We start from the raw sequence: 22,080 nt of genomic DNA on the forward strand, positions 1-22,080 counted from the left end.
CCTTTTCTTAATCTTTGCTGGATGCAGATGAAACACATTGCTATCAGCTAAATCAGAGCTGCCTCTGCTCCTCCTCCTCCTCACTGACCTCTTCTTCTCTCCTTCCTCCCATTGAAGTCTGCATCAATCCTTGGTTCTCTTCTTGATAATTAAAACCAGGTTTGGGAGAAGTTTATTGATTTATCCTCTGAGATTTCTTTTTCCTCCTGGACTTCTGAACTGGTGACATGGAGGAGGACCTCCCCAGGTGCTGCCCACAATTTTTTTGTGGCGATATGATGTGGGTATTTGGGGATGGCACCATCTTACAACCATCCCAGGACATTATAGTGTCTCCAAGCTTTGTATAGCCATGAGGTTGGCTATCCTGTGCTGTCTCCCCAGTCTGTTCCCAGTCCCTCAGAGTCAAAGCCAGCAGGACACAGCAACCCAGCCTCAGGCCATCCACTAAGCCACAAAAGATATTTGGAGCAGGAAGGAGGTCTGCCCAGGAAGCCTGGAAGGTGATGCTGCCCTGAGGTGGTGGGATGGGAGGACCAAAGGCTACGGGGAATTTTTCCCTCTTGCTGCAGGGTGTTGGGGAAAAAATGCGTAAGGACATGGTAATGGGATGGCCACTACCACACTGAGTAATGGAGCCTTCTCCAAAAAAATCATTGTTGCTTGGGGCTGAAAGGTCCTGCTGGGGCTAGAAGATCCAAGGTGGACTTGCGAGATGGGAATCACCTTCTGGAGAGCAGATGGGACCCTGCACTGAGCGTAGTCCCTCTGGTGGTGCTGAGTTTTGATAGGAAAGTGCTGGGGTTTGGGATCGTGGAAAACAGGGGAAGCTCATCCAGGATTTCCCTGGGCTGGGATTTATGTATGCCAGTGGCAAGATGATGAAAAGTCTGGAAAACCCTGTGGACCTGCCGTGTCTTTCAGAGCCACTGGCTTGGTGTAGGCAAAGCCCAGGCCACCAATTACCCACCTGTGGACAAAACTTTTGGATTTGGGTTTTCTTACTGTGTGATCCCTGTCTGGTCCCCATCCAGGTGGTACCAAGAGTACCCTTGCTGATGTCCTTCTGGAGAACAGGCAAAGCAGAAAAGCTTTGAAAGCAAGAGAAGAAAGCAGATCCCTGGGTGTCACTGAATTCCTCCAAGCCTGGCTGATGCAATGTGAGCCCTTCCAAAGGCTGAGAAGCCCTGGGAAGTTCCCAGGAACTTTAGTGGCATTGAGGCTGGCTGCCAGCTGGGGCTGGGGAGTCCCCAGCCTGAGGGGAGATGCTGAACTGGGGCCAAGCTGTGGTTCCCTGTGGGAAGGGTGTATCCAGCTGCTGTGGAGCAGATGGCAGCAGGTATCCCTGAAGGAGGATCAGCCAGGAGTAAGCCTCCTTCTACCAGGTTTCCATGAGCTGTAAGATGATGACATGGGGATTGGGATGGGGAGATGCAGGGCAGAGGGTCATTTCAGCCCTAAGCCATGAGCAGCCACCCCTCTCCTCTACCTGGAGTGGTAAATCCACCCCTGAACTGGCAGCATGGCTTATCACAGCCCCACCTCGTTCCCAGCCATCTTTCCTGAGGGTTCCCACAATAAAAGCCCTGCTGAGGGAACCAGGGACCAGCAGCTCAGCCCCAAAGTCCGTGTCCCAGTAACAGAGGCATGGAGAAGAAGAGCTTGTACATCCAGTCAGCTTGTGTGATGTCCTCTCCTGTACCAGGCTGGAGAAGGTCCTGCAGCCCCATCCAGGAATGCTGCAGTGGGCACAGCCAAGAGCTTCACTCATTTGTTGTTATTTTCTTTCTTTTTCCAGGCACTGAAAATTGCTGCGTGGGAAGAAGGGGGTTTGAAGGTGATGAGTGGCTTTGCTACATTTGCCAAGCAAATGGGGTTTTTTTGATGGGCACCAAAACACCTGGGCCTGCCCTTCCTGGCTGGAAGAGTGAAATTCCCCAAAACTATTCACAAATAGTAGCCAAATTGGTAGTTTCAAGAGAAAAATAGGAAGGCTGGAGGTGCCATGGGAGAGGAGGGGAGAGGCCAGGCTCAACCCTCTGAGGTATGTGATGTCTGTGTACTGCTTCTGTCCTAGCCAAGGGGATTTTCCAATGACCTGGATATAAGCAGGGCACGCTCCGTCCCTCCCACCAGTCCTGGCTCAGCTGTCCTGGAGCCCTGTGGCACAGGAACTGGGTTAGATGAGCATCCCTGAGCCCAGAGGTGGGGAACCACCCTGGGATGGATGTTCCCAGGTCACAGGGGTGCTGCACCCAAGCTGAGAGCAGCACCCCGACCTCAACTCCTTGGTTTGTGTGTTGAAATCCGGGTTTTCTCGTAACAGGAAGATTGCAATGTTCCCTTCTGCTTCCTCAGAGGAGCAGCATATGGGTTATGAATGATGCCTTGGGTAGCAGAAAGGAGATCTTCAGGGTTTGCTCCCTGCCCCTCTAAACATCCCTCCATCAATCCATCCATCCCCAAGTCATTGCACCAAACCCAAGCTGTCACCCCAAGCTCTCTGCCACTGCTGCTTTCCTCCCGGTGGGTGGGATCACAGGGTTTTTGGACTGTGGATGTTGGTGCACATCATTTATCTCAGTTTATCTTCTCTGTTTGGGGTGTGTTTGTACTTTCTCATGGTAATTCTGAGGAGCAAACCCTAGGCAGCTGTTGGTCTCCAAAAAACTCTCCAGTGGGCTGGGATGCACGGATCTCTCCAGAGAAACATTTTTAAGCAAAGACAAAAAAAAAGGGATTTTTAATAGTTTTCCTTTTTTTTTTTTTTTTTTAAACTATTTAGCTGGTTCTTCAAGGCATTTCAGCCCCAGTGGCAAGGAGTTCCCTGGATGAATGTGCAGCCTCAGCTCACCTCTGCCAGGGCAGGGACTGGCACCGGAGCATCTCCAGTAATTTTCCACCCATCTCCATGCTGTGGAAATACACCCAAGCACGGAAAAAGCCTAGAAGGGAATAAAGAAGACACTTGGCCAATAGAGCTTGGCTGGATCCCAACTCAGGGAATGGCTTCAGGTTCACCCCCAGCTTGCCAGCACTTGGCAGGCTTGGCTGCCTCGGCTCCTATAGATGGGACAGGCCAAGCAGCATCCCTGCCAAAAACCTGGGTGCTCCTGCTCCAACAGCTCCCTGCACCCACGGGTTTGCTGCAAGACAAAAAGGGGGGAAAGTGGCCTTTTTGTGGGGTTTGGTTGGGCTTTTTTCCTTCATTGTCATGGTGGAGCAAAGGGCTGGAGAAAAGAAGGAAAAGCTTGGCACAGAGGGCAGAGGGAGGAGGAGACTGGGGACAGAGGGGATGTAGCGGTGTGAGGGAGGTGACAAGTGGTCCCTTTATGAGGCTCTAATTGCCCCAGCCAAAAACCACATTAGCCTGATGAGTGAAATGAGGTTTCCATGAGGGCAGTAAGATGTCCCAGTGTGCTCAAGTAGTGATTGCCAGCCTGGGGGCTCTGCAAGGAGCTGCTACTTCTCCTGCTTCGATTCCACTCCAGCTGAGGCCAGAGGGTCCAGCCTGTTCCCCAACTTGCCTGTGCTGATCCAGCTTACTTTAGTGGTGCAGCAATAACCACTAGGAGCCATCACCACCTCCCGTTGCCAGCTCCTGGAAAGCACAAGATGTTCCCAGACAAACCTCCTCACACCCTGCATGGCCCCAGGAAACAAGGGAGGCTTCCCAAATCCCATGAGCATCCTTCCCCCAGCAGCTTTCAATGGCAAACGCCCTCAGAGAGTCGCTGTCCCCAGCCCACCTCTGTGAAGACTCAGGCTCCTGTGCAAAGGGTGATGAAACAGGCTGGGAAAGGGGCATCAGGGGCAGACATGACCAAGGTCTGTAATATCCTGATGAGTCCAGAGAAGATAAATGATGAGAGGGTGATTATTCACTGCCTCTTGTGCAAAACCCAGGGCCATCCAATGCATCAAGCATGTCCAAAGGAGATGTTTCTCCATAGGATTAACCTGTGGAGCCCTTTGCTGTAGGGCAGTGTGATGCAGGAGGCTGAGGTTGGCTTCAAAAGTCAATTCCTGGAAGAGAAAGCCACCCAGGGCATGAGGACCATCACCAGCTCACTCTGCTCAGTGTAGAAGCTCACTGAGGTCTTATATTTTCCCTGGATCCTCTGCTGCAGCTGATGGTTGGGGAGGAAAAAAACCCACTGGTGAGGTGGTGCTCCCCCATTCAAGGCACAGAGCAGCAGTTAGTGCCTGGGGACGTGTTGGCCAAGGGTTAGCCAAGCTCCTGGGTCAGGGCTGGTAGGCCTGAGTGGGGTCAGGAGCAGGGGAGGGTTATTTGTTCATGGTGGGCATGAAGGAAGGAAGAAATCCCCACTGCCAAGGTGGCCAGAGAGAGCTGGAGTCACCAGGATTTCCCCCCATGGGAGGAATGAGTCAGTAGGAGCCAGTCGCAGCAGTGGCTACAAGGATTGGTTATCAGTGGGAAATCTGTCTTATGAGGGCATCAAAGCAGCTCCTTGAGTGCTGGGGCAGGAAGGGGGAGGGCAAGAAAAGGAGGACAAAGAACTGCTGTGCCAGGCAAGGAGGTTTCTGTGGCCCCCCAGGCCCCCCCGGGTGGTGCAGGAGGGGATTCAAAGCCCCGTATCCTCTCACTTGAGAGCTTCTTCTGCCCGTCCTGACAGCCCAAGGGCTGGGGAAGCTAGGAGGGGAAGGTCTTGCTCTCTGACAGCACCATTGAGCCAGAGCCGGGCTTTGTGTTATTCACTTTTAAACTATGTGAGTAAACAGAGAAGGCTCCTCTTCCCGGTCCCACCTAGGCAATTAGGCTGGAGCAGACGAGCCCTAATCCAGCCCGGCAGATTAAGGGCATGCTCTGCTCTCTCCTCTGGGTGAGTCCTTGAGCCAAACCACTGAGGAGAGGAGGAAGGTGAAGCTCCAGTTGGTGCTCTGGGACATCCCCTCTGGCGTGGAGCTCCTTGGAGATGTCCCACCAGGAGGAAAGCATGCCCTTCCCACCACTTCTGGTGTTTTTATGACCTGTGTCACCGTGTTTTGGTTGCTGAGCAGCAGCGATGATCACAACTCGCTGTGTGGTGTGGGGGGAGTGGAGCAAACTCCAAACTGAGAGACTCAGCACCAGCTGGGAGGAAGAAGAGATGATTTCACTGAAGAGGGACCTCCCTGCTAATACAGCAAAAGCCTCTGAGCTCCAGGGATTTGGTGGCCACTTCTGTAGCCATGAGTTCCATCGGATGCTGCATCTTAACGCCTTCCACCTTGGTCCTTGGGGTTCCTACAGGAACTTGGCTCTTCTCTGCAGAAAACCTTAATCCATCTTGGTGTCCTTTTCCCCATCAGTGCCACATGCTGAGTATTTGTAGAGGAAGAGGAGGCACCACCCTGGACTATCCCAGAGGGAAGAGAGCAGCCAGAGCTGAGGAGCCTTGCAGAAGACTGAACTGTTTCCAGGGTTGATAGTGACTTCTGCAGGCAGAAGAGGAAATAAAATGTCCAAATTCACCATGATTCCATGCCTGTCCTCCCACACACAGTAAAGGAGTGTGGGAGATGCTGCAGCAATGCCATGCAAACACCCTGGAGAGGTGAACCCACCTCTGACCCCAGCCAGGAGGAAAACAGAAAGGGCTTAAGCACTTTCAGAGCATCTCAGTGCCTCTGTGGGAGGCTTGTGGGGGCTGGATGGGTGGGAGGCAGCTCAGAGGTCGATAGTCTGAAGGAGCACCAAACACACAGACATCAGAGAGAACTGATGGAGAACAGAGTCCAGAGGTGTTACAGAGTCTTGTAGCCATTCCCACACTGGGAATCACATAGAAATAAATTAACCATTTCGGAGCTTTAGGTATAGGCAGCAGCATCTGTGCTGGCAACCAGGATTCTCTTTGGGACCCAGGCCATGGATGGGAGGAGAAGGGAGGGGAAAAAGGTCCACGTGTTTCTGAGGTTCAAACTGGGTGACCTCAACCAGAGCGGAAAAAAAGGGAGAAAAAAAAAAAAGAGGTAAGAAACTGCAGCTTCCTCAGGCTGAGGCTTACTCAGAGTTACACCATGGTGCTCATTAGGATGCAGATCCCTGAAAGCCATGGCTCCAGAGCCTTGGCCATGCTGAGGGAAGGGGCTGGGCAGCACCTTCCCTGGGGATGTGGGGACCCCCTGGCCAGCAGCCAGGCTGGGAGGGGGTGGCACCCCAATCCCTGCTGTGCCAGCGAGCCCAGCTTCCCAAAGAGGGACACTGCTGGTGTCCCTTCAGAGGGCCTTGGCTTCATTTCAGAGCCCAGGGAGGTGAGGGGTGCTTGGGCACGGGACTGGCTCCTGCATGTCCATGCTCATCCCAGTGTTCCCTTGGCTGGGTGTTGCACAGAGGCTGCAGGCCAGAGCAGAGGGCAGCTTGCCAGCTTCCCTGGCTCAGCTGTCACCACATCCAAGGCTTTCCCAACACCACAGGTCTGTTCCTCGCCACAAGGCAATGAGCAAGGTGGTTTCCCTGCCCTGCCTGCTCTCCTCCCCTTCTTCTGAAACAGGAGTGCTGGGGTGTCCCTGGAGGTGGTGGGAGCTGGGTGCCCAGGGAACAAACTCTGGCAGAGGGCTGCTTCCCAGTGGAAGGCCTGGATGCAGAGGCAGAGAAAGGAGGGGGAGCTCACAGGGGAATCCCAGCCCAGGGATCTCTGCTCCTGGGTGTAGGATTCCTGCAAAAAGCCTTTTCTCATGCCCCAGGATGCTCCTCCGCTCCTGGTGCTGGGGAGAAGCTGTGCCATGGGGCTGTCCTGGATATTCCATGGGTATCTATGGATATTTCCTTCCTGCAGGCAGGGAGCGTGTGAGCCACCCCAGTGCCTGCATCCTGCCCACTGAAAGAGTAGGGAGTGTGCCATGAGCATCCCAGGGCTTCCAGAGTCCCAGGACTTCCCAGAGATGGAGCATCCAGACATGCCAAGGTAAGCAAGTCTGGCTGTAGGCTTTGGCTCTGGAGCCACGGACTTCCAAGCCCATGTCAGGATGCACAAGTGGTTCCATCAGCCTGTGAGCCACTCCAAGGGGCTTCTCCCTCCCTGCATCCTCCCTCACATACTGGGAAACAAAAGCAAAAAGAAACACCACAGCTATTATTATTATTATTATTATTATTATTATTATTATTATTAAGTGCAGGAATGGCGTGTGAATGCAGGAGCAATAATTCAAGCAGGAACGTGGAGCTGGAGAGCTTTCAGATCCCAAACTTGACCCAAGCACAGTTGGCTTTGTGCTTCTCTTTCATCCATAGGGTTATTTTTGCTTTCCTCCTCCTGGGAGAGCAGGATTCATCTTGTTTTCTGTGTTCCTTGGAGAGCAGCTTGATGAGGGAATGGTTTAGCAGAGGAAAACCCTCTCAGCTGGTTGGGTCTGCTCTCATCCTGCCTGGCACAGAGGGGCAATGGCACTTCCACAGCAATCATGGAGATCCATTCCAGGTTCCCATCCCTGGAAGTGCTCCAGGCCAGGCTGGAGCAACCTGGTCTAGTGGAAGGTGTCTCTGCCCATGGCAGGGGTGTGGAACAAGATGAGTTTAAAGTTCCCTTCCAATTCAAATCCTTCTGCTATTCCATGATTCTGGATGCGATGGTGATGTTTTACATCCCTTGGGAATTTATTCCCACTCTGCTCTTGCTGGGGCTTGGTTATCTTATTACCTACAGCAAATTATCTAGAGATAATGAGGTACCTGCATCTCTGGGTTAGTGGGTCTTGTCTTTATTGCTTTCCTGGGGCAGCAAGTTGTATAAGTTGGGATTTTGATTTATTTACCAATAACTGTAGGCCCTGATGGGATCTAAATCAAAGTTTTGAAGGGGATAAAGCTAGAAAAATGTTGGATAAGCAACCAGACCTGCCCATGCCTAATTTTTTTAGAATCACTGAATGGTTTGGGTTGGAAGGGACTTTAAAAAGCATCCAGTTCTAACTCCAGTTTTCTCCTAATTCAACCCAAAAGGTGATCTTACCCTGGATGGAAGGAGATCCAGAGCAAGGAGGGATGGGAGAAACTATAAAGACCTACCCCAAAAAAACTCAGAGCATGGGATCTGACTTCCAGGACAGAGAGAGATGTGAGACCAGATGTCTCAGGGGATGCTCAGAATTCTTCCCCACACTGCCAGCACTCACCAGAGGCTTGAAAGGAGCTGGCAGCTTCCAAGGCTTCAAATCCTTCTTGTCTCTGGAAGAAATGAGTGGGATAAGGAAACCCTGATCTCTCACCTCACAATAAGTGTGTTTTAAATTTAAGCACACTGGAAGCTGTTGGGAGCCCTCCCTGCTTCTGGCTCCTCCACCACTGCTCCATCCCTTCATCTCTGTTCTCCTTTGTCCCTCTCCTCCAGCCAGGCTGAGCATGGAAAACAGACAATGTGGATACTGGGACCATCTGTACAGCTTTCTTACTCCAGTTAGCTCAATAATTAGAGCCTCATCAAGGATGCTGCTGCCTCCAAAGATGTCTCCAAGGTGAGAGCTGTTAACAAGGCTGTGAGGTCCCCAGCAAGAGCCCTGGAGATGGTGGGATGGGGTTAAAGCTGCCTCTGGTCCTCTTGGACAGAATGGTGGGTGCTGGTGTGCCAAATTCCCTGCAGTACCCAAGGGATTTGCTTTCATTCCATATGTGGGATGTGCTTCAGGTGTAGAAGAGGACCCCATCCATCTCCCACTCCCCTCCAAACAGTCCCTGGGCCAAAAAAAGGCATCTCTGTTTGGGCTCTGTTGGATAATTTGGGGATTGCTAGCTAATTTGAGGAGTGGAGAGAGATTTTCTGGTCCCTAGGAGCAAACCTAAGGCCTTTCTGGAAAGATTAAAACCTGGGAAGATGAGGGGTTTGTAGCAGTGGGTGACCTTTAAATCCCACCTCTCCCTTTCACCAAGAGATCAGCTGAGTAGCTGATTTCTCCAGAACTTAGAGCATGACTTTATGGGGAAGCAAATCAAAGAGAAGAGGGGGAAAAAAGAGGGAAGAGGAACGAAAGCAGATGTTCCTGGACTGATCTGCCATGGGAAAAGGAGATGGACAGGTCTGTGAGCTGGGGACCACCCACCCTTCTCCATCACTTGGACTCCTGGCCAGCATCACTCTGGGTACTGCCTTCCTAAAGGGGGTTAAATTCCCCTGAGAGGCTTAACTGGCAAAAGGAAACATTGGGGAGCATAAGCTGGAACAAGAACTGACCCTTTTTGAGGTAGGGGAGAAGTGATGTGGCTGGGGAGCAGCAATGAACTCTGCTGGAAATGCTGCCTGGAGAGGGGAACCTGGTGCCCATGCTCCCACCTGGAGCCCCTCATCCCTGTGCCTGCTGGGGTGAATCCCAGGATGGGTGTCCCATCTTGGCTGTCAGTTTGGGAGACTGTGGAGGCAGTGGCAGTCTGAAGCCAGCAGGTTTCCTGAGAGCTAAGAGGGAGGCACAGCCCAGCAAACCACAGATCGAAGATAGATGCTGAGGCTGAGAAGCCTCAAAAAGAAAATTGAAAACCACACGGCCAAAATTTGACTGAATCAGTCAAACTGTCACCTCACCAGGCTCACAGTAACCCCATGGGGATGCTGAGGATGATCCCTGACACTGGGTATCTGAGCTCTCCCAGGTGCTCACTAACCAGGGAGGATGCTGATAGCTGGAGGGGCAAAAAAGGTGGGAATGGCTATGCCCTGGGTGGAAATTACCACCCACCTTCTGCCAAAAGCCACATTTCCAAGTGCTTCTGTCTTTGAAAATTAATATAAAAATTAAAATAATAAAATAAAAATTAAATAATGGAGGATTTTGAGGCTGGTGCTGATGGTGCCAGCAGGTTTGATGCCTCAGCCACTCATGATTTGAGTAGCTGACAAAGAGATGAATCATGCAGGAAGTGGAGAGAAGGAAATTCATAGGAAAAAGAAGGAACAAGAGCAGGTATTTGCTGAGAGAACAGGTAGAAACTCCCCTCTCTGCAGCAGAGAAATGTAAGAGTGAGAAAATGTTGAGATTTAGTTTTCAGAGCCCAGCTGGATGCCTGACAGCAGGGATGTGGCCCCACTGGGATGAGGAAAGGTCTTTCTAGAGTAAAGTTATGTAAATGTATGAGCCAACTCAAGCTTAAAGGCATTATCTGCCATGTCAAGGGAATTGTGATTCTGTTCAGCGAGGTAAAAGCTAACAGTGATAATTTTAATGCCCATAACTCCAAATAACAAGCTTTATTATCCACCCATTTACTCATTTTAATGCATAAAAACTATCATATGTTAACACTAATATATAACATCTCATAATTAAATATAATAACTATTCTCTAATTGCATTACCATTTGACCAAAGAAAATATTAGCAGCAGCACCTGATCAGTGAACTCCAGACAAAGCAATGGTCTGTAAACACTGGAGCCAAGGGACTGGGAATTCAGTGCCAGCTCCTCCCAGATCCTTATTTTCTTTGCTGTTGCCACATAACTGCTATAAATTAAAGCTGTAATGGGAAAGTAATGCTTGTGAGGCCAAGGAGAGGAGAATTCAAACCTTGCCTTCTCGGCCTTTGTTCAATAAAGTATTAAAAAAGTGGAATTATTTTTCAGTTAGAAATCTTTATTTCTCACTGCTCATGGGAGCTGAGCCTCCTCCACTGCTTCACTCCAGGGTCTTGGGCAACCCAGTCTCCCAGCATCTGTGTCACTGGGTTAATCATATTTACGTGCTTTTTATGGGGGTTAATGATTAGTCGGGGAATGTTTGCGTGTGTTGCAAATTACACAGAAGTGACAGTTAATGGAACGTCATGTGGAGCGTTGAGAGAGCTCTGCAACAAGTCAAGGCCCAGTCCAGTTTAGGGATTCTGCAGCTGCACGAGTCAGTGCAGCCCAATCCATTTTAGGGGCAATAAGTCAAGTCTGCCAATCAAATTTAGGGGCTCCGCGGCCGCCTTAAGTAACAAATTGTAACACTTCTCAATTAATATGGGTATCTCCAGCTAATAAAGACACGTATAGTCCTGAGCCAGGCGTGCACATCAGCCAGAGTTACCCCACGTGAATCAGGTGCCCGGTTAAAGTAATGCCTGCTTCTTAATGCTGCCTTGGTGTTAAGGAGTTTTCATTCCCGAATTTGGGTGACAGGTGGACTTTTCCAGACGCGAATCCTTAGATAAACACCACGTGTTAACGCCAGCGAGTGGACTTGGGGCTGGCAAGGGTTAAATCCAGGAGGAGGGGCTTTTCTTTGGGGTGGAGGTTGACTGTGAAGCTCAGAAGTCCCCAGCCCAGCCCAGACTGCCAGCTTCCCTCTGTCCCTGCTTACGAGATGGTAAAGTGATTTTGTGTGGACAGGTGGACTTGTGTCTGGCCAGCCCCGGACCCCTGGCCGTGTCCTGGTGGTCTCAGGCTTGGGGAGCATCCCTGTGCTGAGAGGGTGCCCATAACTCTGTGAGGAGGGGTCTCCCCGTAATGGGGGCTCCTCTTTAACAGGGGATCCCCCCAAATGCAGTGTGGGGGGGTGTCCCCTGAATGGGGTCACTTCCTAATGGGGACGCCTGCATCACTGAAATTCGGGAATAAAACTCCTTAACACCAATTAAGAAGCAGGCATTACTTTATTACGATGCCGGACTATGGCCCTGGATGCTTAGGGGGATTTGCATACCTGGCTCATCTTTATTAACCCGGGAATACGGATTCAGCAGAAAAGTCTTACATATGAAGTTGTTCAGCCTGGTTATGTAAATTGGGCAATATGTTTTTGAACACCTTGTTACTACGGTAGAACCACTAAACTGGATTGGGCTGCATCGTCTTGTTCCCGAGTTCTCAACGTTCCACTATCTGTTACTTCTGCCTAATTTTCCACAGCTGTACTGAGGGGGGGGGGGGGTCCCCTCTTAATGGAGGTCCTCTCTAATGGAGCCTGCCTGCAATGGGAGCCCCCATCATGGGGGTCCCTTCATGGGACTGCTTGTAAGGGGCGGGGGGGGCTTATTGGCTGTCTTCCCTAATGGGGGGGTCCCCTTAATGGACTAACTGCAGTGAGCATCCCCTTAATTGGGGCTCCATACAGGGAGAGCTCCCCTTAATGACGCTCCCCCCCAGCGTGGGTTCCCCGTGCAGCTCCTCCTCCACACCGGGGGGCTTGCTGAAACGGGGACTCCGCCCTACAGGGGCTCCCCGCTGCGGGTGTCCCCCCGCAGCGTGTGTGTGTGGGGGGGGGATGTGCCCGTCCAGGGGGTCCCCGCTCCGAGCTCACGGGCTGACTGCACGTGTGGCTCCGCTCTGCCCTCCCGTCCCGTCCCGTCCCGTCCCCTTCCCTCCTCCGGCCGGCCCACACGCACACCCAGCCCTCCTCCTCCTCCTCCTCCTCCTCCCACTTCCTCCGCACAGCGCGGGCTGCCGGCCGAGCGCTCCCCTCCGTGCCCGCCGAGCCCCCCCCGGCCCCGCAGCGATGCTCCGGGGGAGGCACCGCGCCGCAGCCGCAGGTGAGTGAGGGGCCGCAGGGATGCGCGTCCCGCGGGACCCAGGACAGAGCGGAGGGATGTGGGGGGACAAGGGGGGCGGGGGGGACCCCCAGCCAGCTCCCCGCTTGCTTTGGCGCTTCCCTCGGCGGGTGAAGCCCTCGGACAGGGTGTGGGGGGCCCCCCTCGCTTCCCCGCACGCTACCTTCGGGATCGTCTGCTTCTCGTTGAGCTGTGCAGGAAAAAGCGGGTTGCAGGCTCCGGATCCCGGGATTTTACCCATTTATGGACACTTTGGATCATGCGGCTGATGCGCAGCGTGAGTGCGCTTAGCTCCCTGCGAGAGGCTTATTTTGGGGGTCACCGGAGCGTTGCTCACACGAAAGCAACGTGGCCGTGGGTGTGCGAAGGGGACAGAAGGACGTACACGGCCACCTCTGCCCCCCCGCCGCATCCGTACCTCGTGTCCTGGCAGGGGTCTGCGAGCACCGGGGCACCCCAGCCTTGACCGTGGTCAACCTGGGACGTGACATCGATGGTTCGGAACGGGATCGATGCGTTTTGGAGGTGTTTTAATCCCCTGAATAGTAAGGAACTGAGCCCTTCTGGTGGCTACTCAATGCTCCGTGAAGTTGTGTGGTTTTTTTTTTTCTTATATAAAAGTGGATATTCCTGGGGATTTTCAACTTAATTCGCAGACAAGCCATGGCTTGGTGCATGCATTCCATGAGGATACTGCCTTAAAAAACAGCCGGCTTGGTCCAAGGGAAGGCTCTGACTCGGCATTTGCCCACCTGAGAGAAGCTCAGGAGCTGCAGATTTTGTGGAAGAGGGGCAAGGTATGGAACGAGGCAGCCGGGACCGCTGAGGCCTCTTGTTTGTTTCCCCAAATGATCAAAGCCGGAGGGGGGGAGCGCTGCCGGTGATCTCATCCAAACCCGCAGGAGAGATGGGAGAAGTAACCTCCTCGGCAGGGTCCCAAAGTCCCCGCGATTGTGAAACCGGGAATGCCGCCGGCCGGGAATGCGCCCCGTTACCGGTGGAGAAATCCGCTGGTCGAGGGGGGACCCCGGGGACCTCCACCCCCGCCAGCGACCCTCCGCCGCGGCACCTCGGGGGCGGCTCCGTGCTGGGGCTGGGGATGCTTCGTGCGGGCGGGTTTAGGAGCTTTTGGGGTCTGTTTCTCGAGTCCTGCGGGCTTGGCTGGGAGCTGGCGGCTTTTTCTTGGCATCACGTGGCGATGGAGGAGGCGGGAGGCTGCGGTGAGAGGCTCCCGCTTAGGACATCGCATCCTGGGCAGGAAATTCCGGGGAGCCGTGTGCTGCGCCTGACCGCCCCGCTGATAACAGACACGGACGCATTGTTGGGAGCTGTCGGAGAAGAAAAGAGATGTCTACAGTGTTCCCAGCAGCCTTGACAGGCCAAGGAGCCTCGGGGAGGGGGAACAGAAGCCCTCCTGTGCCCGTTGGACACCCGAAACGTGGCAGATAAAAGTTTTCTGAGGCCCGTGGGAGCTTATCAGGGAGGTTTTGCTGCTCGGGCAGCACGTGTTCTTCTGCATTTGGTTTTACTTTTACTCCCTCCTGACCAAACGGTCTGTTCCGGGAAAAAAAAACCTGAGAAGAGGAAGGGGAGAAAAAAAAAATCAAAAAACATTTAAAAAAAGATGAATAACGGGTGTTTAATCCACCTCCTGCTTTTCCCATCTGTGGGGTTTCAGAATCGCTGACTGCATTTGTTGGGTTCACTCAGGCATCCCCCCAGCCCTGATTCCCACTTATCCCTCTCCACCTCCACCGGCTGAAAGGGGATAGTCCCAGAGGGGAAAAGCTGGTGGTGACAGCAAAACTGGAGCTGTTTTCTTGGGATGGTGCAGATGTAGGGATGGCACCCCCTCGGCAAAGCCCCGGTGGATTTCATGGAAAGCGTGAGCCCAGGAGTGTCTTCACCCTAATGAGGTTAAATGAGCCTAACCCTGTGAGACATCAGAGATTCCAAGTGCCTGGCTCGGGCCACGGGGCATCCCTGCAGCAAGGCTGGAAGTGGGATCTGGGTGAAACAGGGCAATTGCATCATGCCCGGTGGCATCAGCTGAGTGAAGGCAGGGCTGGTGTCACAACGTCCCCACGAACAGGGGGTGGGGGTTGTAGATCCCTGGGGTTTGGGGGAAAGGGGAAAAAGCAGCGGGGAAACGTCAGGAGTCACAAGATCCTGGGTTTCTGTCCTGGCTTGTCCAACCTCAGCATTGTCACAGCTGGGAAGGAATCCCGTGCCTGCATCTCTCTCCCACGCAGTATCTCCTAGGGAGATGGCTTTAAACAACAGCCTCCTGAGAGATCCTTCTTGGAAGGAAAATAACCCAGTTTGGGATTTTTCCCCGAGCTTTTTTTCAATATGAAGGGAGCTGTTTTCCCTGGATCTAAGTGCTGGCAAATTTAATAGGTACTGGATGTCTTAGAAATGACCCTGAGGATTTATCATGGGGATAAAGCTGTTGGAAATGATGTGGGGGAGCTGCTTCTGAGGGTGCAAGTGGGAAAGGAAGCACTGACCCTCTGATGGGGGTTTTCAGAGGATTCCAGGAAGCAGCATCCTCATTGGAAAGTAAGAAATTGTTGAAGTTTGGATAAGAAACTTCAAATGGAAGAGATAAGCAGAGAGTGCAGCCTCAGTCTTGCTGTTTTGGGGTGAGCTGGGGCTGGGGAGAGGCAGATCATCCCCTGCTCCGTTCCAGGCAGAGCTGCTTCACCACCACCACTGGGTCCCTTATCTCCCCCCACAAGTCTCCTCGTTATCTGCTCCATTTCCCCTGCTGTGGATGTGGCTTTTGTCTTATCTCCATGTGCTTTTCCTCCATTTCCTCGTTGGCTCCTCTGCTAACTCTCGTCACAAAAGGAAAAAAATAACATGGAGGAGATCCTGCTGCAGCAGGGTCTGGGCTTGGGGATGCTGAGCTGTGCTGGGAAATACGGGGGGATGTTTGCCCATGTTGGGAGGGTGCTGTGCCAGTGATGCTCAGGTGGGTCTTGGGGCTTGCTTGGGTGATTTACAGGATGTTCAGGTGATGCTGGGGGGTTACTGGGTGAAGGTCCTGTGATGCCCTTGGTACTCTAGTGATGCTCATGGGTCTCAGTGGGATGCTTAGGAGATACTGGGCAGTGCTGGGGAGGTGCTGGGTGATGCCAGGTGATACTGGGAGAATACTTGGAATGCTCCAGGATGCAGGACTATGGTGGGACAGCCTGCCAGCTCCACCTGCTGTCACTGTGGACCAGACTCGCCACACAGCAGCCCCAAATCAGAAGACATCCTAAGGGAGAGGATGAACTACTGCCTCAGAGGGAGAAATCTCAAATTACTTTAAAAGGTGAAACTGGGGGTGGGAATTTTGGGCACTCTGTGTTTGTGTCTGCTGGCTCTTCACCTGAGCTGACCCAGCTTTGCTCCCTGCTGCCTGCAACAGATACTCATTGAGGCTTTGGAACCAAAGCAGTCAGAGCTTTCCAGGGCTTTTCCAAGGAGACAGATGGAGAAATGCCCAGCCAGCCTCCCAGGATTCCCCCCACTGGCTGTGGGCTCCCACCCTGGCTTACACAGGGCTGCCTGACCAGATCCCGCACTTCCACCCCGATGATCAAATGCTGCATCTCAGTTGGGGTTGGGTGGGTTTTTTTAGGATCTCTGCCAGGTATTGGGAGGATGGGAGAAGGGAAGCAATACCTGTTGCCCTTGGCAGAGGCTGGTTGTGAGACAAGCAGGGTTTTCCACACCTCCCCTCCTCTGCTTTAGCTTTCCAGTGTGATCCTGAGTATCACAAATGGGGTGCATGTGAAAACCAACATTCTTTCTCCAGCCAGCACGGAGGCGAGGTGACTTTTGGAGGGCTCCTGAAGGACTCTGTCATCCTGTGCCACCACAGGGTGCTGGCTGTGGGGACTTGATTTGCTCATGGTTTATTCTCTCTCTTGTTCAGGAAGGCCAGCTCACCTCTCCTGTCGGGACACCTGCAGCAAGGTATAAATGGCCTCAAAACAGTTCTTGGACTCTGTGGACCCTGTGGTTTTCCACAAGCGACCTCGGCTGGAGACAGAGGCCACCACCAGCTTTCCATCCAGCAAAATCCAAAGCAAATCCAGCCCTGTGCCCAGCCCTGGTTCCGAAAAACATTTCAACTACAAGGGCTCCTACTTTGCCTGCCCACTGCAGAGCTCCAAGGGTCCTGAGCAGCCCCTGGCCCTCTGGAGCCCAGCACCCACCTACCTACACTACGGCCCCGGTGCCATGAGCCAGCCAGCGCCTGCCGAGGGGTCTCTGGTGGGCTTCCTGCTGCACCCATCGGAGAGTCCGGGCGTCCAGAAGGGCAAGGACAGCCTGATGCAGGAGCAGCTGATGGCTAGGAAGAAGTTGGACAGCCCAAGATGCCCCTTACCAGTGAAGAAGCCGGTGGTGATGAACAAGGCGGCCCCCCTGGCGGTCCCTAAGCCGGTGTATGGAGCCCCTGCCCGCTTCCTGGCCCCCAGGATGGCTCTGCCACTAGGAACACGAGTGGAGAGCCTGCAGCAGACACCAAGGGAGGCAAACTGGGCTCTGCCTCCTGCCACCCACCCTCTCCACCTTGGCGAGCCCCACAGGAGGGGTCCCTGCTCTGACCCCAGCATCCCACCGCTGCCCTCCAGCCTGGTGCTGCCCGTCAAGGAGCAGTTGGGCTCCCCCGTTGCCTTATCCCACTACTATGTCACCTTTGATAAATACAGGCCCCCCCCAAGCACCCCGGTCTTGGAAGCAAGCTGTCCCACTGCCCACAGCCAGAATAAGGTGCCAGAGGTCCCCAGCCTCATCCCGGACTCCTGTCCCAAGCTCCAGCTGCCTGATGCTGGCCTGACAAACCCGGAGAGGCCAGAAATGTGCTACCCACCCCCCCCTTACCCACTGTCTCCTCACAGAGCTGCTCCCCTCTATCACCCTCCGGCTCCCCCTGCGGGGGAGGCCAGCGCCCTGCCCAGCTCCAGCTTTGTGGAAAGCAGGAAACCCTTTCCTGGCTCTTACCTCAAACCCCAAGCCCCAGGGAGCTACTTTCCCAGCCCCTTGGACCCCTACGTGCTGAGGACAGCGGGTGCTGGTCCCTCCAAGCCGGTGGTGGTGCTGAGGGATGCTGAGCTGCCAAGGGATGTCCAGCTGCCCGGGTACCCTGGTTTTACTTTCAACTCTGGCGATGAATCCGTGTTCCACGCTTCCTTTGCCACCCTGGAGCCAGGATGTGAGCAGCACGAGGCGGGAAGTCCACGGTGGCGAGCGGCGTCAAGGCACAGCAGCGCTTTCCAACCTGTCTGCACCCCTGAGAAGCTCTCCAGGGGCTCCACTGGGCTCACGGAGACATTTCCCAAAAGAGAAGGGAGCTGGGAGAAACCCAGGCAAGGGGAGCAGGAGCCCCCATACCTGGGGAGGAGGAACACCAGCCCAGCCCCACAGGACACTCTGTGTGGGGGACCAGTGTCTCCTGTCATCACAGGGAAAGGAAATGACTGCAAGGTCAAGGATCCAACCAAGGAGCTTGCCCCCCCTTCTTCATCCATGACCCCCCCAAAGGGGCTGGAAGACCCGAGGGACACCAAAGTTTTTTCTTCCTCTCCACCGATGCCAGTGATCCACAATGTCTTCAGCCTGGCACCTTACCAGGAGTACCTGGAGAGGGCCAAGGGCTCAGCCCATGTCCTCTTCTGCAGGGACCATCTGTGGGGGGACCCCCCACCTCAAAACAGGAGCCCCAGCCAGGAGCCTGCTTCCCTCAGAGATACCTTGGTGGTGTCCAGCCTGAGATCGGACAGCGGTGTGGTGCAGAGCCAAGAGGAAAGATGTCACAGGAAGGCCCCCAAAAAGCCAAAGCCTGTGTCCCAAGAGCTGGGGTCTCAGGAGGGCAGCCCCGATGGGGTGGGCGCTGGGGAGCTGCTCAGTGAGGATACTGTGCTGGACCTCAGCTTGAAGAAGAGACCAATGGAAGCCATGGAGACCCAGGGACTCACTGGCTGTGTGGAGGGGACGCTGGACCAGGAGGATGTGGAGGAGGAGGAGAAAGAGGCTCCCGGGGGCAAGGTGGGAATGGGAGAGGGGGCCCAGCCCCAGCTGCTTGAGGTGGGCTCTGGGGACAGGAGCAACTTCCAGAGCTCAGCCACCTTCATGTTCAAAAAATACAAGCTCCTGCACTCCCTCACGCCCAGCACAGAGCCCCCTCAGCAGGATGGCAGCCCCCAAGCCCCCCAGCCCAGCCCACCCAGCAGCACCCCCACACCAAACCCACCAGCCTCCCCACCATCCAGCAGCCCTCCAGTCCCACCACCTGACCCCCAGCCCAGCACCATCTCAGGCCCAAACCCTCCCCAGCCTCCACTTCCTGAAGCCCCCTTCACCCCAGGGGAGGAGGGGGTCTCACTGGCCAGGAAGTTTGTCAGTCCCCCACCAGACACCCCCTCTGGGCAGTACTTTGCCACCCTGCACACCTGGCTCTGTGACACGATTTCGGGGTCAGTGTCACGGTCATCCCCAGAGCTCCTGCAGCAGTGGCTGAAGAAGGCAGAGCTGGCAGAAGAGCTGGGAGAGATGCCCAAGTCCCTGCCCAAGTCCAAGAACAGCTCCAAGGCTCCCACTCCTCAGAAGCCCATGAAAGGCAAGGAGATCTGGCTGGCTTTCCAGGACGTGGCCACGCTCCTGGCCAACCTGCTCTCCCAGCTGGAGACCTTCATGTTCGCTTGCCCTTTCCCCCACGTCGTCCGGGCAGGAGCCATCTTCATCCCCATCCACGTGGTGAAGGAGAAACTCTTCCCGAAGCTCCCTGGGACCTCCGTTGACCTAGTGCTGCAGAAGCACAAGGTGGAGCTGCGTCCCACCACGCTCTCGGAGGAGAGGCACCTGAGGGACCTGGAGCTGAAGAGCTGCACCTCCCGCATGCTGAAGCTCCTGGCGCTCAAGCAGCTCCCCGAAATCTATCCAGACCTGCTCAACCTCCACTGGCACAACGCCATCCGGCAGCAGCTCGGTAGGTAGCCTGGCATCTCCTGTGAATCCCAGGGATGCTCCAGCTGCACCTGCCTTTCAGATGCTGCTGGTTTTTTGGGAGCATCTGTCGCTCACCTGGTGCCTCAGCATCCCTGTCCTACCGGGTATTCTGCCCACCTTTTTTCCCCTGTAGGTTGTGGAGGGAAAAAGCTTGAGCTGGGAGGGAGAAAAGTCATCCTGGGGATATTGAGGAGGTGTCAGTCACCTCCAGGCCACCTCTGCCCAGCCAAGGGCAGTGTGCCAGACCTGCCACCTATGGTTGTCCCATCAAACTGGTGGCCTCTTTGCTCTACCCAGATACCCTTCTGCTGCTGCTCAAGGCCATTACCAACAACTTTATTTCTTGCAGGTTTGAGGTCGCAAGCCAGTCAGCATCCTTCCAAGTAGGTAACTCCTCTTCCATGTGGCTTCATAGGAATTTATGGGATTTATATGTCATTTTGTGGAGGCGGAGGTATATTTTCGTGGATTTGAGCTGGCTGAGGAGGCTCCACTTCCTGGGTCAGGCTGGAGCGGGGAATGTTTGGGATGTGGAGGTGAAGATCCCGCCCTCCCTAACCATTCCTTCCTCTCCCAGGTAGCCCTGCTCAGACACTGAAAGCTGATGGCAAAGCAACAGCCATGGATAAATCAGAGAAAAAGGAGGCACTAAGGAACGTGCCAAGGACAACAGCTAGATGAGAATGGGAACAGGAAGGTCCCTCGTCTCCAGAGCTGTGGATATTGAGATCACCGGCAGCCCTACAGGGAGATGCTCAGTTCCCACCGGCATCAGGGGACCTTCCAAGGACAGTTCTCAGGGTGGAGAACAGCTTAATGATGCAGGACCACACACAGGGATGCTGGTGTGGTGTCTGGACCCATGGGGATGGGCTCGAGCCCCTTGTGGCAGCTGGAGCTACTTTTCTTTGAACGCATCATCTCTTAGTGCATCCTCACCTCCATCCATGACTGACTTGGTGAGCTGGGAGGAATTGGCTGGAGTTCCAGTGGATCTGGAGCAAGAGGAGCATGGAAACGGTCCTCAGCCTTGGTCCTCAGCACCATCCCCAGCCTTGGAAAAAGGCTGGCTACTGCAAGGACAACATCCCACCTACCTCCTCTCTCCTCTCTATCCCCTCTCCTGCTTTATCCGTGCCATTCCCAAGAAATGTACCTTCCTTCTGGTTTAAAGTGCTACAGAGACCTTTCACAACATCAGGACAAGGGAATCGTGACTTCTGTAGTCCTGAGACTAATTTTTTTTGTTTTAAATGAAGACATTTTACAAATGTTCTGGATTTACCTTTATAAGGAGCTGCTGCCTTCAGGTCGTGTGTTTTGGGTGGTTTTTTTCTTTAAATACAGTAATTTATACTTTTTATTTCAACTGAAAGGCTGCAAGAAAGATTTAAAGACTCCTAAAGATAAACCAAACTACTTTACACCCCAGATGCTCTTCCAGTGGAGAACACGGGAGATGCACATTTAGTGATCACCTTAATGGAGATGTGGTGATCATAGCCTAGAGGGGAGTCATGCTGCCAGGCCTTGGAAGCAGGGATCCTTTCCATCCCAGAGGGTTGATGGGCATCCCAGAACATACAAACATCCCCTCGTCCTGGGGGGCTGCAGCAGGGTGCACAGCAGAGGCCTTACCAACTCATCACTCAGGTGTTTCTCCAGCTACTGCAGGGCATGGAGGAACAAAACAAGGATTCTTAGGATTTTTTTATTTCACTACAGGGAATATTTATTTTGAACTAAGAAAAAAAACTACCCAAACTGTACTTAGCCAAAAGGTGTGTTTGCTGTTGGGGGATTTCTGTGTGTGCCTTTGTGGTTTTTCCATTGGGATGGACTTGCTGTGGATGGGACAGGGAAGGGGGGATGCTGCTGTTCTCCTCACTCTCCCTCACCACTGTGCACAGTGATTGGGAAAGCAGCATTTGTTAATAACATTGTCATTTTTATACCTTTTTATTGCAGGGAAGAAAGTTCCTTCCCTTTATTTAATTTTTTTGTAAGAATGTCAATTCGAAGAGGCTCTTCACCTGATTAAAAAAGAGTTTGGCTCATTTCCAGACACGCCGTGATTCCATCTCTGCTTCCCAGTGTGGGCACAACAGGGTCTTTCTGGGGATGGAGCATCCCCAAATTCCCACCTTGACGCACTTGCCTGCTTCTCCCTGCATCAAGCCACAAGTGATGTGCCCAGTCCCTCTGTGCCATCATCAGGGGCTGGATTCAGTGTCCAGTGTGCCATCACAGATCACCCAGGGGAGTGGGACATCCAGAACCAGGGTGACAACCTGGGGAGAGGATGCTGGTGGAAGTGTCTGAGCACCAGAAAGTGGGCAGGAAAGCATGGGGTGCTCAGGGATGCACCCTGGGCTGATCCAGTGGGGACCCCCAAGACACCCTACCCCTTGTGAGCCTCCATCAGGCATGGAATCTACCTGATCCCAAAAACCAGGTGCCCCAGACACGTTTTTCAGCCCAAATTACTGGAGCTCAGCAGGGGAACAGCACTGTCACAACCCACTCCAGGGGTGTTTTAGGGAGCATCATCAGGGTTTAAGGATGATCCTGCCTAAAGGAGCAGACATACACCCTCCTTCCTCTGCCAAGGAC

General features: G+C 53.7%; 1 protein-coding gene across 1 annotated transcript in view; it reads left to right on the forward strand.

Moving 5' to 3' along the window:
• The window catches only part of C12H15orf39 (chromosome 12 C15orf39 homolog), a 28,688-nt gene extending 7,161 nt beyond the window's left edge, over positions 1 to 21,527 (forward strand). The window contains exons 2-4 of the mRNA XM_032700471.1: positions 14,044 to 15,784; positions 16,391 to 19,447; positions 20,045 to 21,527. Of these exons, the coding sequence (XP_032556362.1) occupies positions 16,438 to 19,447; positions 20,045 to 20,148 (3,114 nt within the window). The 5' untranslated portion in view covers positions 14,044 to 15,784; positions 16,391 to 16,437 and the 3' untranslated portion in view covers positions 20,149 to 21,527. The remainder of the gene's footprint in view (positions 1 to 14,043; positions 15,785 to 16,390; positions 19,448 to 20,044) is intronic.
• The last annotated feature ends 553 nt before the right edge of the window (positions 21,528 to 22,080 follow it).

The sequence above is a fragment of the Chiroxiphia lanceolata genome, chromosome 12 (genome assembly GCF_009829145.1).
Source record: "Chiroxiphia lanceolata isolate bChiLan1 chromosome 12, bChiLan1.pri, whole genome shotgun sequence".
Taxonomy (NCBI): Eukaryota; Metazoa; Chordata; class Aves; order Passeriformes; family Pipridae; genus Chiroxiphia; species Chiroxiphia lanceolata.